Genomic DNA, 27,171 nt, shown 5'->3' with positions numbered 1-27,171 from the left:
CTTGTAAAGGCTGGCAGAAGGTGTGGAGCTGCACGTCGCCCTCCACTGCCCTGCTGTGCAGGAAAGGGCATGGCCTATTTGCTGGAGGAAACTCCTGCCTGGGACCCCAACCTGCCTCAGTTGTTCAGCATTGCTGGAGTTTAGCTCTTTGTACTCTTTGGCAACAAAATAGCGTAAGTTTTCAGGTCACATTTGGAAACTTGAGCACCTGGTGTTTGCTGAGAATCACTTGAGGCAGTTTTTTGACATTAGGTTTGTGTGCCAAGAGACACAGACTTGGTGCCCAAAATTAGGTCAGTGAATAGCCTGAATTCATGGGGGGAAAAGAATTCTGATAATGCTGGGGTTCTAATTGTTGTTCAAATGCTATGTTGAAGGGCAGAGACCCATGTAGACATAGTCTAAGGTTTCCTGCCTCCTGCTCTACCTGTTGCTGAGATCCACCTCCCAACACCACCAGATTGGCTGTGACTGTCAAGCAACAGCTTGATTCAGTTTGGTTTATTGGGGGAGCTTTCTGAGGGGGGCGTAGGGGGTGGACAACAATACTTAGCGTTCATTCACTGGTATTTTTTCACACCAGTAAAACAGGATGCAATACAGGACCAGTAATGCTGATGGTCATACCACTAACAATTAAAATTCCTTCTAGGCTATGAAAAACTGTGAGCTTTGGAGGAAAATTCTGTAAAACTAAAATCCCTTCCAGCCTAACCAATAAGTGTGTTTAGACTGGGCCTGTCACCACACATGATAAACCTAATGTCTAGCTCAGGTTGCTAATTCTAGGAACGAGTTCTACTTGGAGAGGAAAGAGTGAGTGGTGTAGTGCACTGGGGTTGACACACAGGTCAGACACTGCCAAGATTCAGTCTTTTTGTAGGCTGAGGTTGCTTCACTGAGTCATCTGAACTCTGCCAGGTTCCCATGCTGAGAGTAGCAACATAACATCTGTGAATGTTTGATTTTTTTGTTGTTGTTCCTTTTCTGAATGTTTGATAAGGCATATTGGAAACTTAAATTTGCATCATCCAAGAAACCTGTTTCTAATTTGTTTGAACTCTTGGTATCTTTTTCTGGAGCATTGCCATCTGTTCCTAAACCTAAAATCAGGCAAGTTTAGGACCTTTCTTAGGGCCTGACAATGGGCTGGCACAGATTCCAAATTTGAAGAATATATTTGTACCCGAAACATCCACTGAGCGGTGGCTAACCTCACTTCCATTGGGACTTGGAGCTTCCATTGTGACTTGACGCAAGACGAAGGGCTCTGGGCAGGATGTGGGATTCACAGTGCTGCTCCCACTCTCCCTCGCAGCTGCTCTCTGCTCCCTGCTGGCCTGCCGCCGCCTCTGTAACATTCCAGCTGAAATGGAGAAACGGGAGGGGTGGCAGCGTGCCAGCCGCCCGGGCACGGAGCACGGCACAGCCCTCTGACGGACACCCCGCCATCCATCCGCAGGGTGACTCACTTCTTCAAGCGCTCGTGCCTCGTGTAGCTCAAAGAACTTTTTCACTCCTGGGCAAATGTGGGCAAATATTGATAGAGCTGCCTTATTTTCTACCGGCCTTTTTGAAGCTCGGGGTTTCTTGTTTAGGTTGGTTGGCTGGTTGTTTGCCTCTATCGTCGTAACTTTCTCTGACTGGAAAGGTGTGAATGGAACTGGTTTTTACTGCCTCCATCCTAACCTGCTGAAGTGTCTGCTGTAGGGTGAAAAGTACTAGGCTAAACTGAGTTTAAAGCTGTTGCGATCTTAGTGCTACCTGAAAACCAAGCAAATGATTTCACAGAAGACGTTGAAATGATTATTTGTTTCCATTTTGTTGGATTTAATTTGCATCTGTTTTCATTACTTTATTTCATAATATTTTTAACTTAAATCAGATTAATCCTTAACTGCTGTCTAAATATTCAGTGACCTATTGTATTATCCTAAGTTATGTTTTATCAGCTCTTAATAAAAATATCAGCAGCGATTTTACAATAATTAAAAATAATAGTAATTACAGTGACACAGGAAATTTTAAAGGTCTTGAAAGATTTTCAGAAAGAACTTTTGCACTTATTTAAAGATCATTTTTAGAAAAAAATCTCTGTATGAAAAACACTGGCAATGAATTTGCTTTTTCAGTAATATAACTAATCTAAGTGAATAAGACTGAAAAATTTTGATTTCGGTAAGATTTTTGATACTGTCTCATATTATATTTTTAGTAAACAAAGAAGAGAAATATGGTCTAGATGAAACTATCATGAGGAGTTGATGCATAACTAATTAAAAAAGAAAAGCTGTATTCAAAAAAGACTTACCCAAGTTTAGTTATCATACCAGGGAGATATTGCATGGGAGGTCCCTGAGGTCAGTTCTCTGTCACTTCTATTCACTATTTCCATTAATGAGTTGGATGATGCAGTAGTATTTATAAAACTTATGTGTGACACCAGGAGTTTGCAAGCTGTCTGTAGGGCGTGATCATAATTAAAAATGATTTTGGAAAATGGAACAAATGATGCAAATCACTAAAATAACAGTCAGTAAGGTCTGTGCAGAGTACAGGAAGAAGGAACCAAAGGTAAATATATGAAATGTATTTTGATTTTATTACAGAAAATGTTAGGGGCAGTAATCTCAAACAAAGTAAGTCAATCAACAATACCCTATGCCTTTTTTTTAAAGAAAGCCATCTGGGTGTTGATATTAGCAAGAATAAGATGTGTAAGATCAGCTGCTTTTTTCTTTCCAAGTTATGTTGGTGAAGCATCAGCAGGAATACTTTGCTCTAGTTTGGGGCAACACGTATTGAAACCTGTAGACAAATCGGGCCCAGCAGTGGGAGCATGACAGCGATGCTTAAATGTGTGTAGGTTTTTATAGAAAGCAACAAGTTAGGCAGCCCCCTCTGTTTGGTATTATATATGGCTATGTGATTTATTTTTTATTTTTTTTTACATAGCATGGCTATTATTATTTCTTTCTCTGTTGTGGACTATCTTAGTTTTATCTGACAGCGGTCTGACAGAGCAAGAAGTATTTCTGGGAACATTTAAATTAGATGGTCATATATTTCCTTTCTTCTCTGTGTTACATGTACTATTATTAGTTGCCTTTTTCGTCCTCTAAAATATCATCTGTAAGACCCGCTAGATCAGAGCTGGTGCTTAACTGCTCTTTGAGAAAAAATGACGGTGAAAGTGTTTTATTCATTACCTCCTCTGTCATAAATCTCTAACTGGAGCAAAAATCCTGACCCTGAATCTCTCTACAGAACCCATGAGCCCATGGCTATTCAGTTTTAATCGTGCTGTTCTGGTGATTTATGACATGGCCTTGGGTAAATTGAACCTCAACCTCAATTTCCCTGCCTTTAGCTGAAGATACTAACATTTCTCCTGAAGACAGCCTGAGAGCTAATCTGTATAAGGATGCCTTGACAATGTACAGTCCTCAGGCCCTTGTCTAGCAGAATCTCAAAGGTTCAGCTGTCACGCACCTGTATGACTCAGTAAGTTGTTGGCAAAGAGTCCATACTTATGATGGGACTAAGTTTTGAGGATTTTTTTACATAGTTTTGTAAACTCATGATTTTCAGTCTTACGGCTTGGATAGGCAATTGTATTGATCTTATTTTGGGGGCTGGCAATAGCAGACATGAGATGAAAAAGCTCTGGAAAAGGCCTGTCTTTGTAAAGGAGGATTGTTCAGCTGCACTTGGCGACCGTAACTTACGACAACACACTCTCCCCTGGCAGCTATCAGAGACTGCAGAGCAAACCCTACTGGAGCTCCAAAAATCTGGGGTGGGAGTCTGGCCAGAAAAACTCAAAGCCTTGAAGTATGTTCCATGGCAAGGAAAGAGAGGTTCTTTTACCCTCGGGTTTCTTGCATTCATAAGAGATAATTACCATCAAAACAGACAGAGAAGATAAATGCTGGATAAGCTGGCAAGGAAAGGACACAAGTTGCTGTCCCCCACAAACAGGAATGCACACCTAGCATACAGGATGGTGTGCTGATTTGGTAACAAAACACAAGTATGTTAACAAGTAAGTGAGGAGACAGTGCCTGTTTTATGATATGTGAAATAATAATGCAGCGTCAAAATATCAGAGGGTCATGCTGCAATTCCAGTGTTCATCCCAATGGTAAGCACATCGTCATTAAGGAGTGTGAGTATCTTCAGGTTGAAGCTGGACTGATATGGGCTGCAACCACTTAGGCTTTTGGAAAATAAACAGCCTACTACTGTGATAGGAAAGGAGGGGATTCCTGGTGGGTTCTGACCTATGCACCTCCAGTTCAGTAATTCACTGAGCAATATGTTTAAACTAAAATAAATACCACAGTCCAATTGGAAATGATTCATTGTTATAGAACTGGGCCTTTTTTCAATTCCATTTTTCTTCTTTTGTGATTTCAGTCAGTGAGTGGTTTGTAATGATCTCACATTTTTTCTCAATGGAGGACTCTTTCTCCACAGCTCAGAATTAACACTATTTCTATTCAGGAAATAATGTAGTCAGTGAATGCAACCATTTAGCGGAAAAGAGGGAAATAATAGTCAGGAAATTAACTACGCCATGTTTAGGTTGGGTTATTTTCCCCACCCTTTCCAATTCCCACAAATGCCCTGAAAGTGACAAATTTACTCCAAGTATTAGGCTGAGAAATCACTTTTTGCCTGCAAGTAAAATGTATTCAATCCAGATGAACATATTTAATTTTATGTTAAATAGAGTACATATGGATTTTATAGCATTTATGTTGAGTAATCCCACCAGCCATTAAAATAACTTGGGGTTTGGTGGCAAGCAATGGAAGCTGGACATTTCTTCCACAGGGACTGATGCACAGCTGAATGCATTCAATCGATGTATTTTATTGTCTGTAGTGAGTGGTGCACGTGGACCTGAAAAGGTTCCTCCACCATCTACTTTAAAGTGGAACAGCTTTAGGTATTAACTTCCACCCTGCAGCCCTTACCCTGGCTGATCCTGGGTTGACTTTAAAATGTGGAGGTTCGGAAAGCGTAAATATTTACACGCTTCATTGCCGGGCAAGTCCCACTGAAGCCAGTGGGAGTTGCTTGGCACAACTGCTCTGCAAGGACCTGATTCACTTCTGCATGAGTTTTAGCCATGGTGCCAATGGCAGACAGGTTTTAGGGGGTCTGGGTAAGAACGAGGAGCCCAAATGCACTGGGTCTGGGTGATGCTAGTTTTCGGGGTGCCCCCGGAGGTGCTGTGCTCACCCACCGTCCACAAGGAAAGAAGAAACGGGTAACCTCAGGCTCCGGCTGCTCGGTTGCTGGTACCTCGTGTAGGTCATGCTGACAGCACCTATTGTTCCAAAGCATTTGAAGGGCATCCAAGTTTTGGCATCATTAGATTATTGCCATGGTGCTCAGGCTGCAGATCCTGTACAATAAAGTAGTTGTGCTTCATGTTCAATCACCATGAGCCGTTATCTGCAGCTTTCATCTAGTCTCCATTAATGAAAGAACAAATCATTCCAGGGACTAAATAGAGGTTTGACCATTCAAATATATGCAAAATGATATGATTTATGAATGGGAGGAAGTCGTTCTGCAAGCTCAGAATTCCACTTGCTGAGGAATTTCAGCCTAACAGTGAATCCAGTCAGGTCCCGAGCCCGTTGCAGGCAGGGAACAAGTCCTGTTATACTGTGTTACGCAGCTGCATGGTAGTCCAGCTGGAGGCTCCCAAAGACTAATATTTCCAAATTGCACTCCATTGCATTAGAGGATGATCATTGGTTAATTCTAACTGCTAACATTGCTGCAAGGAAGAAAATAAGAAACTATTCTCTATGTTTTTTTCCAATTTAAAAAGAAGGAATGGGCCTGAACTGCAGCAAGGAAGATGCAGATAAGACTTTCAGAATAAAACACTTTGTTAAGAACAAAGAAGCCTAAAGAAACTTGTGGCATCTCCACCACTGAAGACATGTAAGAGGAAGTTAAACAAATCTATTGTAGAAAAGTCTCTTAGGCTTCATGCTGCCTATCAGCATGAAGATGAACATAGTGACCTCTTGAGATGCCTTCCAACTTTATTTTCTATTTTTGTCACCAATACAATGCCCAACACTTGCTGTTGAAGTGTTTTTGGCAAGGAAAATGATTTTCCTTTCATAGAGTCTGTGCATGGCACCCTCAAAGTGAGGGGTATGGAAGACACAAGGGGTGCAGCAGCAGACTTCTGAGTGCTGCCCAGCCAAAGGTGGCCAAGCAATTGCATCATGGCCCTGCCTTCCAGGCTTTGTCCTTTTAGTCCCAGCCCTATGCTTTACTCTGTTTACCAAATTTGCCTTATTTATGGCTACAGAGACTTTGGCAGCTGCAGAGCACTCTTCTGTATTCACCACACTGGAAACTGAGGCACAGAAATCATGAAAACTTGGCAGAAAAACAGAGCAAGGCAGCAAACATCTCCCTTATTTTTCCTGCATTTGCCTCCCTCTCCTCCTAATGTGATCATACCAAAGGAAGAAGGTGAAAGCAAGCCCAGAGGCTGCTAACCTGTTCAGCCTTTCTGTCGTGGTCTAGCTCATTTGGTGGTGGATGGGAAGCTGTCAGTTTATTGCTATTTGTGACAAATCAAAAGTGTGATTGGGTTATAAATAACGCTGAAGTGGAAAAACTCGTGTTGGGGGAAAAAGTTATCTGGACCAAATATACTTCCCACAAGGGACAAAAGTTCTCTGGTAGTGAAGTCAGACATGCTCACTGTGTGATTAGAAGAGGAAAAATAGACCAGTCCATGCCAAGATGACTGCACTGCGGTGGCAGGTGATAGTGGCAGGAGGCGAGAACCTCTCCTCCTTGTGGCTGCAGTGGATGGCTGGAGGGACTCAAACCAGAGCTCAGACAACACCGGGAGTGAAATGAGTGAAATTATGATTTCAGTGAATGAAAATGAAGTACATATTTGAAACTTGTAGAAAGTAATGACAGACATTTTGTTTTCAGGGGGGAGTTATAAGCAGCAGGAATGAGATAAAAATGAGAAGCGTCACTTAGGCTATATGTAAATGGAAAAATCCTAACATTGGGATTGTGGAATAATCTCCCTGGGGGAGTAATACAAGCCCATAGTTTAGGACCTGAACAACCGGGCCTAGAAGGAGCACAAGAAACTGCATCACAAGGAACGGTCTTGTCTTTTTCACAGGTCATTTGTATTTCTCCTGGCTTCTCTGAGCAAGAAGGTTAAAGATTGGAAAGCTCCTTGGCCACTTCTTCTTGAAGATCCAAAGGAATGTTTAATATTGACGTCTCAGCCAAGCTAAAGCTTTGGGAATTCTTATCTATCCTCAAATTCTTATCTTTATTCTCAGTTGTTTACATTTCCCAACTTCCTGTCTACAGTACTTATCCAAGTTTATTGTTTAGTTTTACTATTCCTTTCTTACAACTCCTCCTTTACACTCAAGCATTGGCTGTGCTTCAGCTATGGGTGATTTCTCTGTTTATCTTTACCACCTCATTCAGGTGTGAGAAGCAACATGCTAGTGCTTGGAACAGCCTCAGTGTTCCCAAGATGCAAAGTTTTCCTCATACATTGGCTGTTTCTTTTTCACTCTTGTAGCAACCTTTTAGTTTGTGGCACTGTTTAGGACTAGATATGCTTTCTTTACTCATATAATTTTAAGCTTGGGTAGTGTTTTTTTTGTTTTGTTTTGTTTTGTTTTGTTTTGGTGTTGGTTTTTAAGTTGGTTCCCTCTAGGTAAAAAAGGGTTAATTAGTCTCAGTAAAATATTGACAGTCACTAGGGACTGCTGTGACTGAGATGAAAAACAAGACTGCACCTGTATGCTGGCAATTTCAGATAGATTCTGGTCAACTATTTTTCTCTAGTGCTTTGTTCTGCCAGCTGCCTCAGTGCTTTGGATGCAGGTGGAAGGATGGACTTTGCTATCTATAAAAAAATTTAATGGTGAAGACCAACTTCCGCTTCACCTCCCCAGGGATCAAAGTTATTGCATTGCCACATAGCATGGCAAAGCACACAGCAGGCAGCAGGCTCTGTGTGCCTAGCCACAGCATGGAGTTCTCAACTCAGAAGAAATAGCTTGAGAATTTTCCCTCCCTCTTCTCTTTTTCCTTTTTCTTTTTACTTTTTATTTCATTGTTCTCTTTTCTTTTTTTTTTATTTATTTTCATTTTTCATTTCATTCTTCCCTTCCCTTCCCTTCCCTTCCCTTCCCTTCCCTTCCCTTCCCTTCCCTTCCCTTCCCTTCCCTTCCCTTCCCTTCCCTTCCCTTCCCTTCCCTTCCCTTCCCTTCCCTTCCCTTCCCTTCCCTTCCCTTCCCTTCCCTTCCCTTCCCTTCCCTTCCCTTCCCTTCCCTTCCCTTCCCTTCCCTTCCCTTCCCTTCCCTTCCCTTCCCTTCCCTTCCCTTCCCTTCTTTATTTTAAAAGACACAATCCCCAAAGAAATCCCAAACTGAGCGACATTACGCAGAAGGGACAAGCAGCCACTTTATAATACATGCCATGCTGTATCAGTGCATTTCCTTGACAGAAGTGCTGTTGTATTCCAATAATCCAATACAAAGCAAAGGATTGCATGGGGGAACTAACTGTATGGCTTGATGTGTGCTCACAAAAGAAGTTCTCACAGAGACTCTAAAGGTTTATGTCATAATGTGCTGGTGTAGGATGAAAATAAATAGTCTCATCTACCTTCATTGCCAGTAGTAGAGCAGCAGACAACACACAGACCTTTCGTAGGTGTTGGATCTATTCTCCTGACAATATAATACTCTTAAATAAATCTGGTAACAGCAAATTCTGCTTTGCACAATGGGAATTTTCTGGGGATGTGTTACACTGTGTCCTACAATAAGGCTCTCCTTGATATTTTAATTGCTCATGATAGAAATAAACAATAATTTAACAGCCATAGTACGAGTGAAGGTGTTTATGTGAGGAAAGCGTAATGCTTGCTAGGATAACAGTTTCTGTGAAAGGACCTTTAGCGGGGGAAAAAAGATATCCAATGGAAAAGTAAGAGGGCAATGTACTGTTTGTGTGGGCTTTGGAAATACTATTAGAAACAAAAGCCATCTGATTTTTTGCCCTTTTTATTCAATGATACAAACAGATGTTTAATGTAGGTTGTTTTCTAAGATAGCTGTTTTACATTACTGCTATATAGCCCCACGCCTTCAAAGTGCCTTAAAAAGAGGAAAGAAATACAGAAGTTGCTAAATGGAGATCAGCAAGTTACAGCAGCTGAAAATAACCCACATGCATATTGCAATTAAACATGTGAGGGCCCTAGTTGGTTTGTTGTTATTTTTATTTTTTTAATTTCATTTTGAGCTGACAATGACCTTCTCATGCTCATCTTCCTTTAAGCAGTGTATTTTTACGTACATAGCACGGGTAGGTGGCTACAGAATAACATTTGGTATTAAGAAAGATGAGGAAAATCTCACATGTCAAGACCTGTAGTACCCTGCGTACTGAGCTGGTTTGTAGATGGATCTCACCATCTCACCTGTCTGTACCACAGCAGGTACCACCATCTGCAGTGCAAGGGAAGTTACCACCATCTGCAGTGCAAGGAAAGATGTAATAATAGTTGAACCAAGGATCTTATCAGGTTTATTAGGCAGCGTGCTCCTATGTGTTCTATGATATCTGGACTTTCTCACCTGTGGTGTTAAGGACACATATAACTTTGTGTAGGAGGGTGTCTGGTCAATACTCAATTTGCAATGCTAGTTTCACATGTAGTCATGGGACACCACTTTGTCCCATGTGTCTCATGTAATTTATGAATGCTTTTGTTGCTGTGGTTGTTTAAGGACATAGATGAGATTCTGCTATCTGCTACAGAGAAAAACAAAGTCTGTGGTATATTTGCATTGGTTCAACTATTGGTCTAAGAAGCTGTATCAAGTAGTCTAATAAAAAATATTGCTCTCCCTATAAACTTTGTCTTACTATGTTGTTGTAAATGAGTCACATTTCATGATAGCTGATGAGCACTTACATGATCCTATGTTGCATCATATCTGAATGGGTTTCCGAACTTTCTATCCACACTCTTCAGTGTTATCTTATGTTTGGCAGAATATTGATGCCATTTAGATAAATGACTCATTATATCTCTTTTATTTGGGGAATTACATAAAGCAGTTACAATGCTATTGCTATGCCTCATATTATGTCCAGATGCATAAGTTATTTCTCATCTTACAGACAGGTTGAATTTACTGTGACATTTATTGTCTGTACTTTTTTCCATAGGTGCTATCTGTAAATAGGCGATTTTCTGTTGTTGTGAGCTCTTATTTGACATCATTTCAAATTGCTCTCCAAATGCACACACAGATTTTGTGGAAGTGGCATAGTCTGTGTAAAAGTGGTGGAGCTGAAACCTGAAATACTCTAATCTGTCAGCAAATAGTAGTAACTGAACTACATGAATGCAGATCACTTATACAAATGAAAAGGTTTTTACCTCAAATGGACCAAGCCCAAAAGGCATGTGTGATTTTCTGAAGAGAACTTCCTCTTTGGATGTACAAACTTTGAATGAACCAAGTTAGTGGAGAAGGTCTGAGTTAAAAGCTATGCTGTTTTGTTGTTAGCCTTTCGCTTGGTAAAGTTTTGTTTTAAGGCAGGTTTTAACCGTGTTGTATGTATGGGTTTGTATGTGACGGTGTGCTGGAATGGCATGTTTCCTTGTGTTTTGTTGTGTGAATGCATAAATATTCTTGATAGACATGTGGTCCCAGGCATGTCTAATGATGGGAAGGTGTTAGGTACTCCACTTACTCAGCATGTTGATGGATTCCCAAGTTCTTCATACCAATGTGCTCTACACATTTTAGTCTTTCCTGTGAAATACTAAGAATGCCACTAGACAGAAATCCCAGGGCTATTCATGTCATTCTTGTCATACTGAAAAATATCTGTTCAGTCCTCAATCTCTATTATTTGATTTGCATGAACATATGCAAGACTTTTTGCATAATTAAATATGTGGTTAACTCATTGCAATAGAACTGCATTTGGTAATAACCAAATCCATGGGACTGTATAAGTAGCACACTGCTGATCTCCAAAAGTAAAAATTACATAATGAATCCTGATATTAACTTAAGATAAAGGGACTGCTATAGGGGATACCTAAAATAAGATCAAATGAAGGTGTTACATCATTTAACCTGCCAAAGGCTGATTTTGACTGTCAGAAGAGAGTACTGCACAACCATTGCATGTTCTTTTTCAGCAGTATTCACCTCTGAGGCTTTCCTTGGTGTGAGAAAATGAATGTTTGTGAGTCTAAATGATATAAATCTGTATTTCCTTTCAGACCCAAAGTATTTTTTTTTCTGAAGTATTGAAACAGGATAAAAGTGCTGAAATGGTATAGGTGTTTCCGAAGAAGTTTCATAGATTTCATCCCTATCTTTGCTGTATCTGCAGTTCTCACATAATGATATTGAAGTATTCCAGTATACTTAATATGTTCAGATATGAGTATGAGGAAAGAATGCTGATCCTCATGATGTACTAAGTGCCTGAAATTTAAATAACACTGTGGTTAATGAAGCTTTGCCTATATTAATATGCTTATTCAGTTTACCTGTGCTTAACACAGAAGTGCATTCTGCATATCTTTTCATTATAGGCATTTGCATCTTTTCAATTACTTTTCTTTGCTTGAATGTAAAGTGTTAGTGTAAAATGTTGCCCATCTTTTGAATAATCAAAACAAAAATTATCATTTAAAGTATAAATTAAAAGACCATTAAGGCTTGGGAGTGTGGTACTTCAAAGTTAGGGGAGTCAGAATTGAGGTTCTCTGTGCAATTAATTCACCCTCCTCTCACTCCCCACTTTTCTCTATGTGCAGGATAATACTAATCTTCATTACACAGTCACATTTATGTGTGCGCACACACTCATACACACATTTACATATGGATCCTAGCTAGTAGTTCCCATTGCTTCCAACTTGTCTTTGTACCTGCTTTGCTCTATATCCCTCTGCACTTGTGTCAGGTAACATCCTTCCCTGTTACCCTCAGTGAGGGGCAGCAGGAGACCACTTGGGAGATGGAGGGAGCTGAGCTGAGTTGAGCTGCTGTGTGATGCTGCAGCAGCCCCAGAGGGTGAGGAGCACGGTCACAGATGGCCAGCTGCAGCCTCCAATGACTGGTGCGCGTTGCCCAGGGGCTCCACAAGGAGGTAAGCTGTCAAGCTGTAGTGAGTCTCTGCCACTCGTGTGCCGAACTAAATCTTCAGAGGTCATGACTTGCTCAAATTTGTGTGGATCTGCATGGGAATGGGATCACAAACAATATGCTCTTGTAAAATTTCAAGTCCTAGATCCACAGCGTGGAGGCAGGAGAGCTTCTCCCTTTTAAGTGATATAAAAATAATTTCAACTTGGCATCATGGTTTAAGACCAAGTGAGAGTGTGGAGTCTAAATGGATTTTTAATCACAGATATATGCAATGCAAAACAAAAAGTCAGTTAAAGTTCATGAGCTTATGCTGGGCTATGCTAACTAGGCATAACTGGGCAAGGAAAAACTAGTTTTCCTCAACCTCATTCTCAGAAAGGGCTGAACCGTTTCTGCTACAACATTTTTTTTTCTTCGACATTTCTCTTTATTTGTTTTCCATTCTAGAGTATGTGTTCTAGTCATTCTCTTACCTGTGGTTAGCGTTATTCAAAGAAGACACACTCTAACTGAAACTTGAAGTTCCCTGCAGCTAATCCAGTACCACCTTGCTTAATTGAGAATCCTGAAAATACTTAAAATAAACATGTTTTTCAAGGTGGACCAAGGCTGCATTTCTAATGAGAACAAAGAAAAGAAATCTTAGGTAGTAAGAATCTGCTTTTTCATCAGAACTTTGCATATGGCCGCATTGATAATTTAAGTAAATATTTTTCTACTGAACCCTTCCCAGGTACATTTATGGTTAAATACCAGCAATTTTGCAGGGGAAAATGACTGTGCAAGGCACATATGAAGACAGAAATAGTCCACTCTTTTCTATGTGTACAAAGACCATGTGGCTGAAACGTCATGCCGTGAGTAAAACATTCTGACCTTTTCAAATCTTAGCTGTAACTCGCACATGCCTCAAATAACCAAGGCTTAGACCATCCATGTTTTGTAATACTCTTAGCTACCAACTTACTCTTACTGAAGTTATATACTCTTAGTTACCAACTGGTCTGCGTGTGTTTTTTTACACAACCTTTATGATCGATACTGAAAAATAAGGAAAGCCGTGTCAATATATTACTTCAGTCCCAATGAAAACAAAACAGCTTGAAAAAAGTACACTTTTGAAACCCTTCAGTTCCCAGATACCGGAACCATGATGGGAGGCCAAGCGTTCACAGGATGTCCTGGAGCCCATGATTTTTTCAGTCAAACTTTCTCAATCCTCCTGAAGAAGATGGCTGCGACACAAGTTGGCCAAGCATATTGTCAGATCAGCATGGACAGCTGTGGCCTTAAACAATGACAACCATTGTTAGGTCAATTTTAAAGTAGGTCCTTAAAGTTAATGTGATTATGCAAATGTTGCCCTAACTACTGTGGCTGTCTTATATCCTTCACAAATGACTGCATTGTCACTTTTCATTATGTGCCTACAGTCCTGGTGGTTTGGTGGTATCATTGTATCTCTCGGAAATGGACCATGTAAAGGCCATTCACTGTTGTCACTGCATTGTGCTTTTCCTCAAGCAGACCAACCTTGACCCACAAATGATGGTAGTAGGGATTTTCAGGCCGAATCCTTCATGTGTTATTCACATGATTACTCCCATTGACTCTAGTTGAAATGCTTGCATCAGGCATGCATGAATTAGGTTAAAACATGATTGTGAAATTAAGTCCAGTCCACTCTAAGCTGCAGTGTATCTGGACAAACCTCTGTAAACGGACTTGTGTGAAATCACTTGCAAAATAAATTTAAAAATTAATCTATTATTCACTGGGTGAAATAAAATGTCTTGGACAACTTCCACCATTATTTTTTCCCCCTGGAATCTTTATTTTTATTTGTTTTTAAACAAGAAATACCCTTTTACAGAAATCTGTGATCATAAATGAGCAAGATGAGAGATCTCAAGATCCATGTATTCTGGAAGGTGACAGATTTCAGACGACTCATCAGTTGGGGGACATGACTGATTTCAGACTCTTGGTTGCATTGCTTTCAATGAAAACCAGTGACTTGCAGTTTCAGTTCTCATCGCAGAAGATGTTCTCACAGCAACCTCTTGTTTGGATCGTTTTCTCTTTTTATGAGTCTGATGTTTGTCTGAATTCTATCCTCTGCGATTTCTGTTCTGGTGGCCAAGAGTCTCCATTACCAAAGCACGTGATATAAGACCTATACATTCAACCTGCTAGTAATGATTTGGGCCTCCTCAGTAAAATTTCTTTACAGTTTTTAGTCAGATAACTGCATATATATAGAGAGATGATTGTATTTGCATGCACTTACCATGAGTAAACACAACAGAAAAAGATCACATCCTGGGGCAAGTCAATGCTTCTTTGCTGACTTACAGCAGTTTTCATCTGAATGAAAACTTCTTCAGGAGATTCAGGGACTTAGAAAATGCAAGGCCAAAATGTTGTGTTGCATTGTTTTGTGACATGCAGCTTCTCATAACGTCTCCATCACTGTAATATCTTTCTGGAGCATTGCTCCAGAACTAGGGTAACCTGCCCTTTGCTAACTTACATGCACAGCTAATAGAAAACTAGTAAAACCAAACCTATGTGGGTACCCACCAGGCTTTCCTGCTTTCCCATACCTCAGATCTAGTTGGAAGTTTGGATTATGGTGTAAAAATCTGCTTTGGCATAGCAAGGCTGAAGTTATAACACCTTCAGTGTCAGCTTTAAGAGCCCATGGGCTCTTAAGGCCTTCTGGAAAACTTCCTGTCATTTAAAGAATAGACCAATTTCTGCTATTGAAAATCCTTCAGAGGAAAAAAAAAAAAAAAAAAAAAAAAAAAAAAAAAGTCAGTTACTGGTGTTAAAGAGGAAGGAAGAAGAACTTGTACCCCTCTGACAGTTAGGAAGGCAAACCGAGGTATCATTTAAATTTCACACTCTATCCATTCAAGCTGTCATATAAAAACCTGGTGGTTCCATTGATCCAGTGCCAGAGAGGATGGTAACAGCTATTTTTTTGTATGTCAGACCGTGTAGCAAGCCTTAGAAGTGACAACTTAACAATAGGAAAAAAAAAATCTGGAAGCTTATTTTAATCATCATGTAAGTGAGTTTGCTGCTTTATGATGCCTGTGGCAAAATTGTGGGGCAGGTGTGTGTCAGGCTCACTCCTCCCTTGTAACTGGGGGGCTTTTTGTGAGATCTGAAGTAGCTGTGCCACAGGTGCAATGAAAATCCGAGCTAAAAAGAGGTGTTTTTTAGAGCCGTGATGGCGGGCTGACTGTCACGTTGGCTTTGTAGCTTATCGCCATATGAATGGCGTTTGTTATGTGTTTTCTGTTAGAGGATGTGGCCACAAATCAGAGGTTGGCGAAGAAAGGATTACTCTAACCTCTTTGATCAGAAAAAGTTAAGGGAGTGCCTTAATCAGTGTTAACTCAGGAGGTCTCCCCAGGACCTTCACTGGGCTGTGGGAGGCATTGTCCCTGTCCTGGCTCTGCTGAGAAGGTGACGAGGAGATCCTACCAAGAGAGGCAGGCAGCCTGTCCTCCAGGCCTGGGGTAGTTACCCTGGTGAAAGGCCGAGGTGCACAGATGGGGCTTGACTAGAAGGCAGTACTGGAGTTATAACCTGAGCTTGCTGTTCAGTGAGGGCAATGCCTTACCCTGGGGCTACCAGAACTACAGGCCTAAGCATATGGGGCCTGTCCTGAGTGAAGGGTGGCTGTGGCCTGTCAGCTGTGAGGAGGGAGTAATCCATATTCTCCACCCACACAAAGTGTGGGATTGAGCTCACTGAGGTCATGGAAACCAGCTATTTTTTGCTATTTTTAGGCCTCTGACTGGAGCAAACCATGGCCATTTCTCTATTTTATTGTGATGTGCAGTGAGCACTGGTTGGTCAGGTACAAGCTGAAAATCCTGTGAAGGTTTCCATCTCCCCACAGGTAGCAGATGCAAGCAGCGCAGTGCGCACCTTTATCTGCACAGGAAGGCTGAGCCTGTGCCTCTGAGGTCTCCGCCTAGAGCTAATAGGAATCCAGATGCTGAAAACCCATTGCTTAAATAGCAACAGCCTCCCTCCAAGTTCAGATAACTCCTGTATTGATGCACACTGATGAGAGAGTTAATGAAACATTAGAGGCAGCGACCAGAGATAGGGCTTGCAGGAAAGCACACCTGCATGCACCCTTTCAAGACTCTCACATCGCTGACTTTATCGGGACAGCCACGGCGGGCTTGCAGCTGGGCTGGCAGGAACTGGGAGATACAGAGGTGGTCTCAATGGTTGGGGTAGAAACCTGCTTGGGGAGAGCTTCCTGAAACTTTCTTCTTCACTGTTGGTGAACACTTCTCTGACAGATGTGTGTGAAGAGTGCCTGTTGCATCTGTAGTGATGAGCAGTAACTTGATCAGGTAGGGAAAGCTCTCTCCCCATGGAGTGAAATTTCCTCAGGTGTAAGTCAAATGAGCCCATAAACGGGAATCCACGCAGCCTGAGAAGCAGACACTCATTAAAAAATAAAATAACATCAACAGTTGTTGTGATACCCAAGTGAATTGGAAAGATGCCTTCTAGAAATGTTAGGTGTCAAGAAGGATTGTGAAAAGTAAAATTATCACAAATAATTTATGGAAAAATAATGATGGAGTGGCTGCATTTTGCAGTCTTTAACAATGAGCTGTATATCCAGTGTCAGCTTGCAAGCATGTCTGAAGGCAGAAGTTAGACCTTTATGATTTGTCTTCATTGTCTTACTGGCATGAGTCACTAAGAGCAAAGAAAGCATAGACGAGTTTACAATGGTACCAGGGGTCTTCAGTGAAAATGTCTGAAATATCTAAGTCAAGTTCAAAGAAAAGAATCAAACAAAGGGAAAAAGCACATTTGGTCAGGAACAGCAGCTTCTGTTTGAACGACATTATCCCAGTAACTGGAAGATGTACCCAATGTCTTTCCTTGGCTGCTCAGGCAAAATGCCACCCAGCTGAGCCTGAGTAGCATCTGGGCTATTGACTGACTCCACCCAAGCCAGAAAAAAGGAAACGAGAAAGATGCAGAAAAGTGCCTCAGAATCATTCCTTCTTTCCCAAACTGAGTATTTTAACATTCTCTTTTCCACTCTGGGGGGTAGGGTTTTTTAAACAAATTTCTATGAACAGATTTTCTTTCTGTCCTTTGTCATCATCCCTGTCCCAAATCAGGTCTAAGGCTGAAATGCAATTGAATGTGGCAGGAATAAGAGGAAGTGAAGACTATTATGATAGCATACATCATCAACATATATAACCTTTTAACTCTACAAAACACCCTCTGTCTACGTGACTGGCTGTGTAGGCTTGAGGGAGTGTTGGTGGCCATTGACTTAGGTGGTGTGGATGAGGATCAAGATTGCAAATACCGAGAAAAAAACTTTTTCTGGCTTTTTTGGAAGATCACACTCTGCTACAGAATATTTAGTGCTGCACTCTGTGCTTTACCCTCAGCAGACGTGTTGTTTTGGCTCCTAAGGACAATGTCTGTCTCATTCATTCAAGCTGTAGTGATTTTTTATTTTTTTTTTTTTGTGTGTGTGTGTGTGTATGTGTATGTGTTTGTTGTTTTTATTTTTTTCCCCAAACATTCCAAGCTCTGGCACTTTTCCAGTTTAGGCTGATAGCTTTCACTTTGGTAGGACCTGTAGGACTTGAACCCCTGGGACTCTGCATAGAGTATATTCTACTGAGGAACAATGTGCTGAGGAAAGCTAGAGAATTATATAGTCTAGCTGGGAAACACCTCACAGTCTGGTATTTTCCTTCATTTTTGCCCTGGCTCCTTTGCCTCTTCATTTTTAATTAATGGCACATGCTGAAATGATAATTTACATTCTTTTCAGAAATCAAAAGAATTCCCACTTACAACATTATTAAGTTATAATTACAGTGAAGAGAAAGGTTAATAGGAATTTGAGCTAAATATCTACCCTCCATTAAACGAGAACTTGACTGAACCTGTTTTCCCTTCATTTTGGTAGGTTACTCTAGCTTTAAATGAGTCTGGGATGTCTATACACCTGCACAAAGGGCCACTGCAAGGCCAAATAACTATCACCAAGACCGTTTACAGGGTCTCAGGATAAATCTTGCCTGCCTGTCAATACTCAAGACAGAATTTAACAGACATGTAGGATACCTCTTGGACCTCTGAAAGAAAGGTGTGTGTTTTGACTGTAAACAGAACACAGTCACATGGTGGGGATACTCGTGTGAGAAATACATGTAGGAGGTGTCACTTTTGTTGCAAAGGAAATTTACTGAGTATTGGTGGAGGAAAAGTAATCAGGTTCCTGGGCTACAGCATTCAAACAAAGCCTTTTCCTTCGCACATGCTGAGTGCTACATGAATGCAGAATCATATGCAAATCACCCTTAATCTAGCAAGTGGTTTACATTTTCAGTGAAATGAGAGAGGAGAAAAAGAAACATTTTCCTCCATATTAGAGGTAAGCATGCCCATAAACAAGAAAATTATTGCGATGACTTTGCATATTAAAAATGTGTTTTAAATCAGCTGTAGGCATAGGAAAATGAAAATCCTCATGTGGGCACCTGCAGAGTGAACCTCCATCATGCTTCCCAGTACTGCTCTGCACAGGGAGCTGGATAATGACCTGTTTAAACTCTGCCATGCCTGGTGCAGTTACAGCTGGAGCCTCACAAAGCAAGAGCTTTGCCTCTAAGACCTGTTGTAAGCTTGGTGTTTCTTTTACCCTTTTTTTTTTTTTTTTTTTTTTTTTCCTTTAAGCTGCAACACGTTGCTTAAGCTGTGGCATGCCTCAAAGACAGACCTTTCCCTCTTCCCAAGTTGCACCCCATGAAGCCCTGCAGTCCCCTTGTGCATCTTGCACAAGCGTTTCTATGGCTTGAGCCCACAGCCTTCACAAACGCAAGCGCTTCCGCAGACTTCCTCTCCTCTGTAATCCATACCCTGCTCTGGGGGCCTGCCTGCAGTAACTGCTCCTAAACTACCTAGGGGCTGCCTCTCCCTGGGTCCCTCCGCTACATAGGCTTGGAAACTGGTCCTTCTTCTCTCCATCTACCCCCCTCCACTCCTCCTGCCAACCTCCCAGTCCTGGAAAGCTCAGGTTCCTCTTTCTAAAATTAGTGTGATGTTCCCTGGGATGCTCTGAATGAGCACGACAGCAGCAGAGCCACAAAGAATACTCTTACATGTCCCTACTGGGACAGCTCTCCCCTAAACAGCCATGGGGCTTTGATGTGCCCTAGCCCTCGCCAACAGCCTTCAGAGAGCTTTTGGTACTGACCTCAATTGATTCCTTCACAGAGCTGTAGTCTGCTCTCAGGAATGACTTTGGAGCACTTGCAGAAACTTCAGCAAAGGATGCATTTTCAGGCTCCTAAATAAAAAGAAAATTCTTCCTTGCAAGTTGCATGCTTCTTTCTTTTTATTATTTTAGGAAGCCAATTGTTTGTATTTTCTAGCTTTTCTGGAGCTGAATGTCCTCAGGTCTGCTCAGTAACTTGCTGTGGAGCATAATGCACTGGGGTTTTGAAGTACATTCTCACCTCTGGTTTCTTAAGAAAGACAGGTGTGAAAAAGTTTGTTCCACAGTATTGGAGCTCCAGAATATTTCATTCTTATTCAGTTAATTCCTGATATGATGGTCTTAAATGAAGGAACAGATTAGCCAATATTTTGGTAGAATGGCAGTTTTGCGTACAAGCTGCAGGTACCCTCCCATGAGCTGAAGCTGACCTGGACCTTGGTGTCCCTACAAGATGCACCTTGAGCCCAGAACCTGCCAACTACTGTTTTGTGCTGTGCTCCTTCACCTTTGTTAACAATCAATGAGAATTGAGGATGTTGAGGCTACCTATGGTGTGCAAAATTCTCTTCCCCACTTATCTAAGTGTGCTGGAAAAAAACCTTCGTGGCTTGATTGTTGCCTATAACAACACTGCCAAAACATTAAAGACAAACAAGATTAGGAGACCATGTGGGTTTAAGTAAAAAAGAACACACTTTATTTATCTACAAGGCAGTACATTGTCGTATAAAAAATTAAGTGCAGATGAAGCTGCACCAAATGCTATTAAGGCAGCAAAGTCAAAGGCTGTTATTAAAAAAAAATAAAAAATAAAAAAATAAAATAAAATCAGTGTTTTGCCATATCGATAAAGGTTTGGTATGGCAGTACAAAGAACCATGTATTTCTAAGAACCTGATTCAGTACACAAGACCCAAGTTAGGGAACAATTAGCTAGACATGGAACAAAACAGACAACATGAACAAGACAGTGTTCTCCCAAACATGTGAAGGTGCAATACATGCTGTTATAAACCAATGAGTAACAAAACAACACATCCAGACAAAAAAATCTCCCAGGAACAGTGTTCAAAAATATTGCTTATAAAAAAAAAAGGGGAAAATATAAATGATGTAAAAAAAAAATCAAATAAAAAGGTCTGAAATGCTAGTGCATAGTCAATTAGCTAACATCAACATCTGTTTTCTTTCCATATAAAGCTCTACTGCTCCTTTTACACTAGCAGCATGTCTACACGCTAAGGTCTGTAGCAGCAAAACACAGTATTCATTTGGCATTTACAAAATTAAATTACTGAATAAAAATATAATTTTTTTCATAAATCTATGTTTCATACAGTAATATTTTTTTTTAAGCAAGCTAATTAACCCCCCCCCCAACAGAAACACACAATGTATAATGGTCTAGAACCATAAACAGGATGAAAGAGTATTTCAAGAGGCATGGATGTCTGAGCATTCACAATCTTGGATCAGTTTTCCCCCTTTGCACAGACTAGCGTGTGTAGTAATGCTTTTCACTTCGGTATTTTACACCAATGCATTTTGTTCAGTGATTTAAAATAAATCTGAGTACCTGCTCTTTATTATAAAAAAAATAAAAAAGAAACAAACAAAACCCCACCCCTGGATAGCACATCACTGAAATAACAATACTGGTGCATTAGGTCTGCTTGATCTCAGAAAGTACAAAAAAAAAAAAAAAATTACCTGTATTATAAGTCTGCACTTAAGATCATTAATTACTGATTAAAACTTAGTACCTAATAATTTAGGCAAGTATCGCTTACTCAAAAAAAAAAAATCCTCTTAAGTTGGGTGAAATCCAACAAGAATATATATGCTCAGTGACTAAATGCACTTCGTGCTGCTCCCAACTGTTGTACCACAACAAAGATAGGCTTGTCTCCCATTCAATGAAAGTCTTCACACAGAGGAACAGGGACTTCCCAGCGAACGTGGAGTGTTTGACAACCATAATGCTTCTCCGGAGAAGTCCGTCGGCCCTTTCACATCACCAGAGTCCGGGTTGGGAACGCGGCCATGTACTTGCGCGCCTGGTCGGTCAGGGCCATCTGGTCCTCGATCTTCCCGCAGGACGCTGACTCCCAAGCATTGTTCAGATGCTGAGTTGGAAGGAAACAGTGGGGAGATTTGGGGTGAACATCACGTGAACTGGTTTATTTAAGAGTTGCGTGAAGCTACAGCAGGATGTTGTACCGTCTCCACAGAAAGTGACGCCTTGACACAAGAGCCAAAAACGTGTTGTCCTTGCTTCCCAGCTTGAGACTTGAGGGGCAGGCAGACCACACCACCCAGCAGAGCCAGGATTCAAAACCTCTCAAGTTCCCACTGGGTTTCTTCTCTACAAGTCCACATTTACAGCCTCAGCTTTCATCTTTCCCCTCCATTTAAGGTCTAAACAGACACTTTATTTGCAGGTGGACTTTACAGTCAACAGGGCACAGGCAGGTTAAAACCTTCAGTTATGCTTGGTGCAGTAACCACAGAAAAATGACTGCTGAGCCCTCATTCTAGCGATGCAGCTGCAATGCCTCTGCACTCCCTGAACCACCCTGATGATCCTGATGGCCTGACCACAGCTAACAAACAGGCCCGCGCTCAAAGCTGCTTTCACCTGTGCGCAGCGATTAGCACGTGCCCATTAGCAGAGCTCCTCTGGCAAAAGAGAAGAGACGTGGGGGGACCCTTGGCAGAAACAGCATTTTAATTATCGAGTAAGCCATTTTACTTCTTGTGGTATTTATGGAGGTTAGAGACACCATTTAGTATAATGTTGAAGTGAGATAAACATATCTGCACAGAAGGCTGTGTGCAGTATGTTTATTTACTCACTACCCATGTGAGATGTTTCTCATTGCCTTGAGCTATAAACAGTAAAGAAATTTCAAAGCTCCTGGAATTTACCAGTATAACACACACACATTTATACACACGTTTTGTTTTATTTCTTGAACTCTTTCACTTACTCAGTCTATCTGTTTTTCCACATTGAGGTATTCATTAAGCCCTAAATAAAAACTAGATTGTTATATAGAAGCAGTTGTATGAACGCCCTGCATTCCAAAAAAGTACACGGCTGTCCTCAGCTGAAGGTTGCCTGCCAACAAGGGGGTCAAAATACTCTTCAAGGTTAAGAAGGTCTAAGCCCAAAGATCCACCAACAAAGACAAATCAGGAGACAAAACTGTTTTCGTTTTTTTACAAAAGGGTCAGCTTTGCATTTCAAGATCTACATCACTCAACAAGATAGCCAAAGCCCTCCCAAAAACTAGGACACTGGGTGAAGCATTAGTGGACTGCAAACTGTCTGCTAAGAGCAGAAGTGTCCTGACAAGCCCATTGCTCTTTATGATGCTCCTTCTAGTTGCTAGCTGTGCAAGAGAATCCTTAAACTATGCTCTCAAAGAATGCTCTTCAGACTGTAAACAGTGTTATCTGGGGCGTATGTATAGTCAAAAGGCTCTGCAACATACAAAATGGAGATAGATTTCATTACATGCCCTAATTATGGCACTGGTACAGACACAAGGATGGAGGTTCCCTGTTCTGGAGGGCTTACAGGCTCAAAAGGGACAAAACCAAAGAGCAAGCACAACCAAGATGGGGACAAGCATGCTAGTCCTCTGCGATTCCCCAGACATGGCTTTCTCTTCTCTGTAGATGTTTCAAATGTTGCCTCTGTTCCTGATGACTTTTTGTAGGCAAAACTCCTGCCAAGTTTCAGTAGGAGTTCTCCATGTGAAGGAGAACAAGGTCCAACCTCAAATCATTAGTTTCTGCAGCTTTTTGTGTGAAAGCCACCCCTGTGAAGTGAACAAACATGATACACCTCTTTCTGGTGTTGTTCAGCCTGAGTGGGCTGTATACTTTGTGCAGTAGCTCAGCCTCGGGTACACACCACAGCCAAAACCAGGTGTGACACACTTTTTGTGTGCTGCAGACATGCATGGGACATGCTACAGTTTCTTTTATGTTTAGCTTAAACAGTTTCCAGGGTAACTTTTACAAAGGTGCCTACATCAGCTGGGAACCTGCAACCTCCTACAGCTCCTCAGTGGGACTTATACACTTTCCCATATTATCTCAGAGACATTTGCATCAAGGCTAATGCTTGATATCATTAGGGCTGGTGCAATGCCATCAGTCTTGCACAGAAGTCAGATTTGGTCTGTGCACCTCAAAAGCAATTGGCAGTTCCAAAATATCCATCATTTTGAAGGACAGAAATATGTGTCCAGCTAATGTTTCTCTGTGATCTTCCAAAACTTCAAAGCACTGGTCTAAAGAGGTTAGATCAGCAGTCCCCTAAATAACTGAAAACATATCAGGAAAAGCCCAATTTTTAAAAATTGGAAGTAACTTCAGGCAAGTAGTGTCCCGATTTCATAAATTAGGCTTAATTGTTAGTATCTACACTGAGCTCTTTGTATTAACAGCCATGTGTTTAGAAAAGAAAGAAAAAAAAATCTGTATCCTGGTATCTCCAGCATCTCAGCAGGCTGCTACATGTCACTCATTCCACCTAAAGCCTGGTCTTCATTTAGCCTGATGTCAGAGGAGCAGCAGAAGCCGCATGGGCTGTAACCCCTTGCCCTCTCCCAGGGTGTCCCAGGGTGTCCCAGCACCCCGGGGAATCAGGGTGCAGCTGGCATGGGAAGCGACGGGAGGATCAGTTGGATCCCCAACTCCTGCCTGCACAAAATTCTGCTGGAGAGACAGTGTGGGACAGGCTGCCTCACTGAGTTTCAACTTTGATATTATTTTCCCAGAAACACATTACACTTTTTTTTTTTTTCCTTCTAGGGCAATATATAAAAAGAAACTAAATTTCCAGTCTCACTGAAGATGGCAAATGCAGAATTTGACCCAAAGTGGTGTATTTACTAAAGCAGCCTACTTACTGAGAATTTTCAATTTCATCCCGGGGAACTCACGTAACATTTACAGTAGGCATTTTTAATAAACATATTCTGTGTGAAGTCTTGGCTCTGAGCAGCAAGCACATAACAAAGCACAATGCCTCTGCCTTGCCAGCCCTGCAGCGCAGCGCCGGAGGCATGTGTGAAAGTCATCTGAACGCGAGAAACTCCGCTTCCACTCTTGGCAGGGAGCGCTGGGTCTCACGACCCAGGTTCCGGGGCTGAACACCCGCAGCTTAGGGATCACCGAGTAAAAAGGGGAAGCAAAATTGGAGACTGAGAAACACGTTGTCTCCTTCCATGTTAGCGTCTCAGCGAGTATTGACATGGCTCTGCTACCAGAAAGTATCGGTGCCCTGCAGACAGCAGTGCTTCCCAGACTCATCAGAAGAGAAGAGAACCGGGCAAAAAACTAGGGGCATGCAGGAAAACAGCACAGAAACAGAGTTAAAACACTCCCTTTGGAGAAAGCTCATTTTATCTCCCCTATCACTTTTAAAGGTACAACTCTGCAGATCAATGGATGGAAATGCAGAAGCTTTGTAATTAGAAGCCAAAAGGCCTGACCCCAAACCCACTGAAACTGATGTGCATGTTTTCATCAGATCAGGGGATTCATTCCACTTAAATTCAGCCGTCTAAGAGTGAGGTGTTCCTTTTGGCACCTAAATCCCTAGCCAGTGGGGAAAGAAAGGGATTTCCGCAGTATGATTCATTCCAAATATGTCTTTTATTGGCTCAAAGAGCAGGACACTACTCTTAATTTTGCTGTTAATTAAAAGAATTTAAGCCTTGTCTGCCAGCATTTCCATAGCTGCATTTTTCTCTTCCATGCACAGCAGTTTTTAAAATTAAAACTGGGAGTAAGGGAAGAAGAAGGTATGCTACTGTGAGTTCCCATAGCATAAAATTACAGACCCATGGTACAGTTCCAGCTCTGTTGTTCACCCTGGTTCTTTTTTTCTTTTTCTTTTTTTTTTTTTTTTTTTAACCTCAGTAATCCTACCAGCACATCCTTCTCCTGGCAGCAGGACTACCTCACTTATCCTGTAATGTGCCTTCAACTGCCCTTGGGCAGATGTGAACAGTAAACAAGCTGTCAGAGCTGTAACTGGGATATCCAGTTAAAGCACTTTAAATAAAAACTTGGACCATCTAGAGAAAACAGACAAGAGTAAGGAAAGAAAAGCCTCTGGAAAGGTGCTCTTCAAACTCTCTGCACTCAAGCCCGCCTCTTCATGTGCTGTAAGAGAGTTCCTGCATCACAACACCTTGCCTGAGAGGGGACAGCAAAACCAAACACCGCTGCAGCAGCACCCTGCAGAGCTGGCCAACTGCTGGAAGTGCTGTACGAGTGGCAAAGAAATATTTTAAAAGACAGATTTTAAATCCCCGCTGTGCTGACAGATGTCTTCAGCAAAGTTGCTGGTGTTACATACGTTTGCGTCACATTAGCCAAATCTGCAGAACATGCCACAGAAGAGAAGGCTTGCAACAGAAACTCAGTATTCCTTCCTAAGCACTGAAACAATCAATGACAGTGCCCTAAACAAAGGCTTTTCGTAGCAGGATGTGATGTGATGGATTTAATGTATAACTGTTTGGTTTTCCATTCTGTAAGAATGCAGAAGCAAAGGAAGCTCTTCTACTGATCATGAACAGACAGCACAGACCGGCTAAGAACTCTACTACTCCACTCCATTTCCTAAGGTAGAGCACTATTTCTGCTAGTTTTTCTCTGGGGCGTGGGACAGCCTTTCCCCAAACTTTGTGGTTTCTGCAGTTGTTCAGAAATACAGCTTGCTACATGTGCAAGAAAAAAACAGCCAAACTCTTCAGCTTTTATTAAAAGCCTGATACCAGTGCTAGGCAGAGCTATTTGATGGTGCTTTTAAGAGCTTAACCCTGAAGCCCTCACTCAGACAAAACTCCTGTTTGAGAACTATGAGCTCTCTAAGTAAGATTAACGGGGGAGAGATGGAAATGATCTGAGCACCTGCAACTCACATTAGGATCTTTGGTACCTTTCTAGTTTGGACCTTAAGTAATTTTATTTGTATTCACAGATGAGAACACACGGCTGCAAATGGCTGACTGCCAAGCCTTCCCTTTTCTGCAACTGCTCCACAGCTTCTGAAAGCTGAGAGACCATCACCTGCTCGGCGCAGCTACAACTCCTGAACTGTTCACACCCTAAATTCTGCTGCTCTGGGAAGAAAACATGCAATGACCGACCTGTACCTTCCAACCTCCCTTTGCTTTCCTCACCTGAACAAAGCACAGCTCCTGCACAGATCAGGAGAGAACAGATAACGTTGGTGCGGGAGAACTTCACAGCTACTTTTCTTTGCTATGTAAATCTTGAAACTCCCAGGACTTGAACACAGCATGTTTTCCCCTTTCCCTAGATTAAACAAAGCAGAGTATGAGACTTTGAGATCTTCTTGCCTGAAAGAGGCATGGAGGAAAGCCAGAGAAAAGCTCCTCTTGAGGTCTGCTGCTGCAGGAGAGCCTGCTGCCTCGCCTATAAGCTTTGTCTTCCAACTAGCTGTAAATGAAATTCCACAACTTGCTTTTAAAATGGAGAAAATTAAGGCTAATGACAGCTCACGCTCTTGAAAAGGTTAACTAAGTAACTGTTTTAAAATCCTTTAAACTTACTCTTTAAAGAAAAGGGTTACATAAACCGCTGAAAGTCAGG

The 27,171-nt window shown here is 41.6% G+C and overlaps 1 protein-coding gene across 3 annotated transcripts in view; it reads right to left on the bottom strand.

The window, feature by feature from the left end:
* Nucleotides 1-20,205: 20,205 nt before the first annotated feature.
* Nucleotides 20,206-27,171, bottom strand: part of MYB (MYB proto-oncogene, transcription factor) — a gene marked incomplete at its 5' end in the record, with an annotated part of 28,025 nt that continues 21,059 nt past the window's right edge. For all 3 annotated transcript variants that reach the window (XM_084514392.1, XM_084514393.1, XM_084514391.1), the window contains one exon: nt 20,206-21,653. In XM_084514392.1, coding sequence (XP_084370518.1) covers nt 21,537-21,653 — 117 coding nt within the window. In that variant the 3' untranslated portion in view covers nt 20,206-21,536. The remainder of the gene's footprint in view (nt 21,654-27,171) is intronic.

Source organism: Aythya ferina, assembly GCF_964211825.1.
Source record: "Aythya ferina genome assembly, chromosome: 3".
Classification (NCBI taxonomy): Eukaryota; Metazoa; Chordata; class Aves; order Anseriformes; family Anatidae; genus Aythya; species Aythya ferina.
This window is presented reverse-complemented; position numbering and strand designations above follow the sequence as displayed.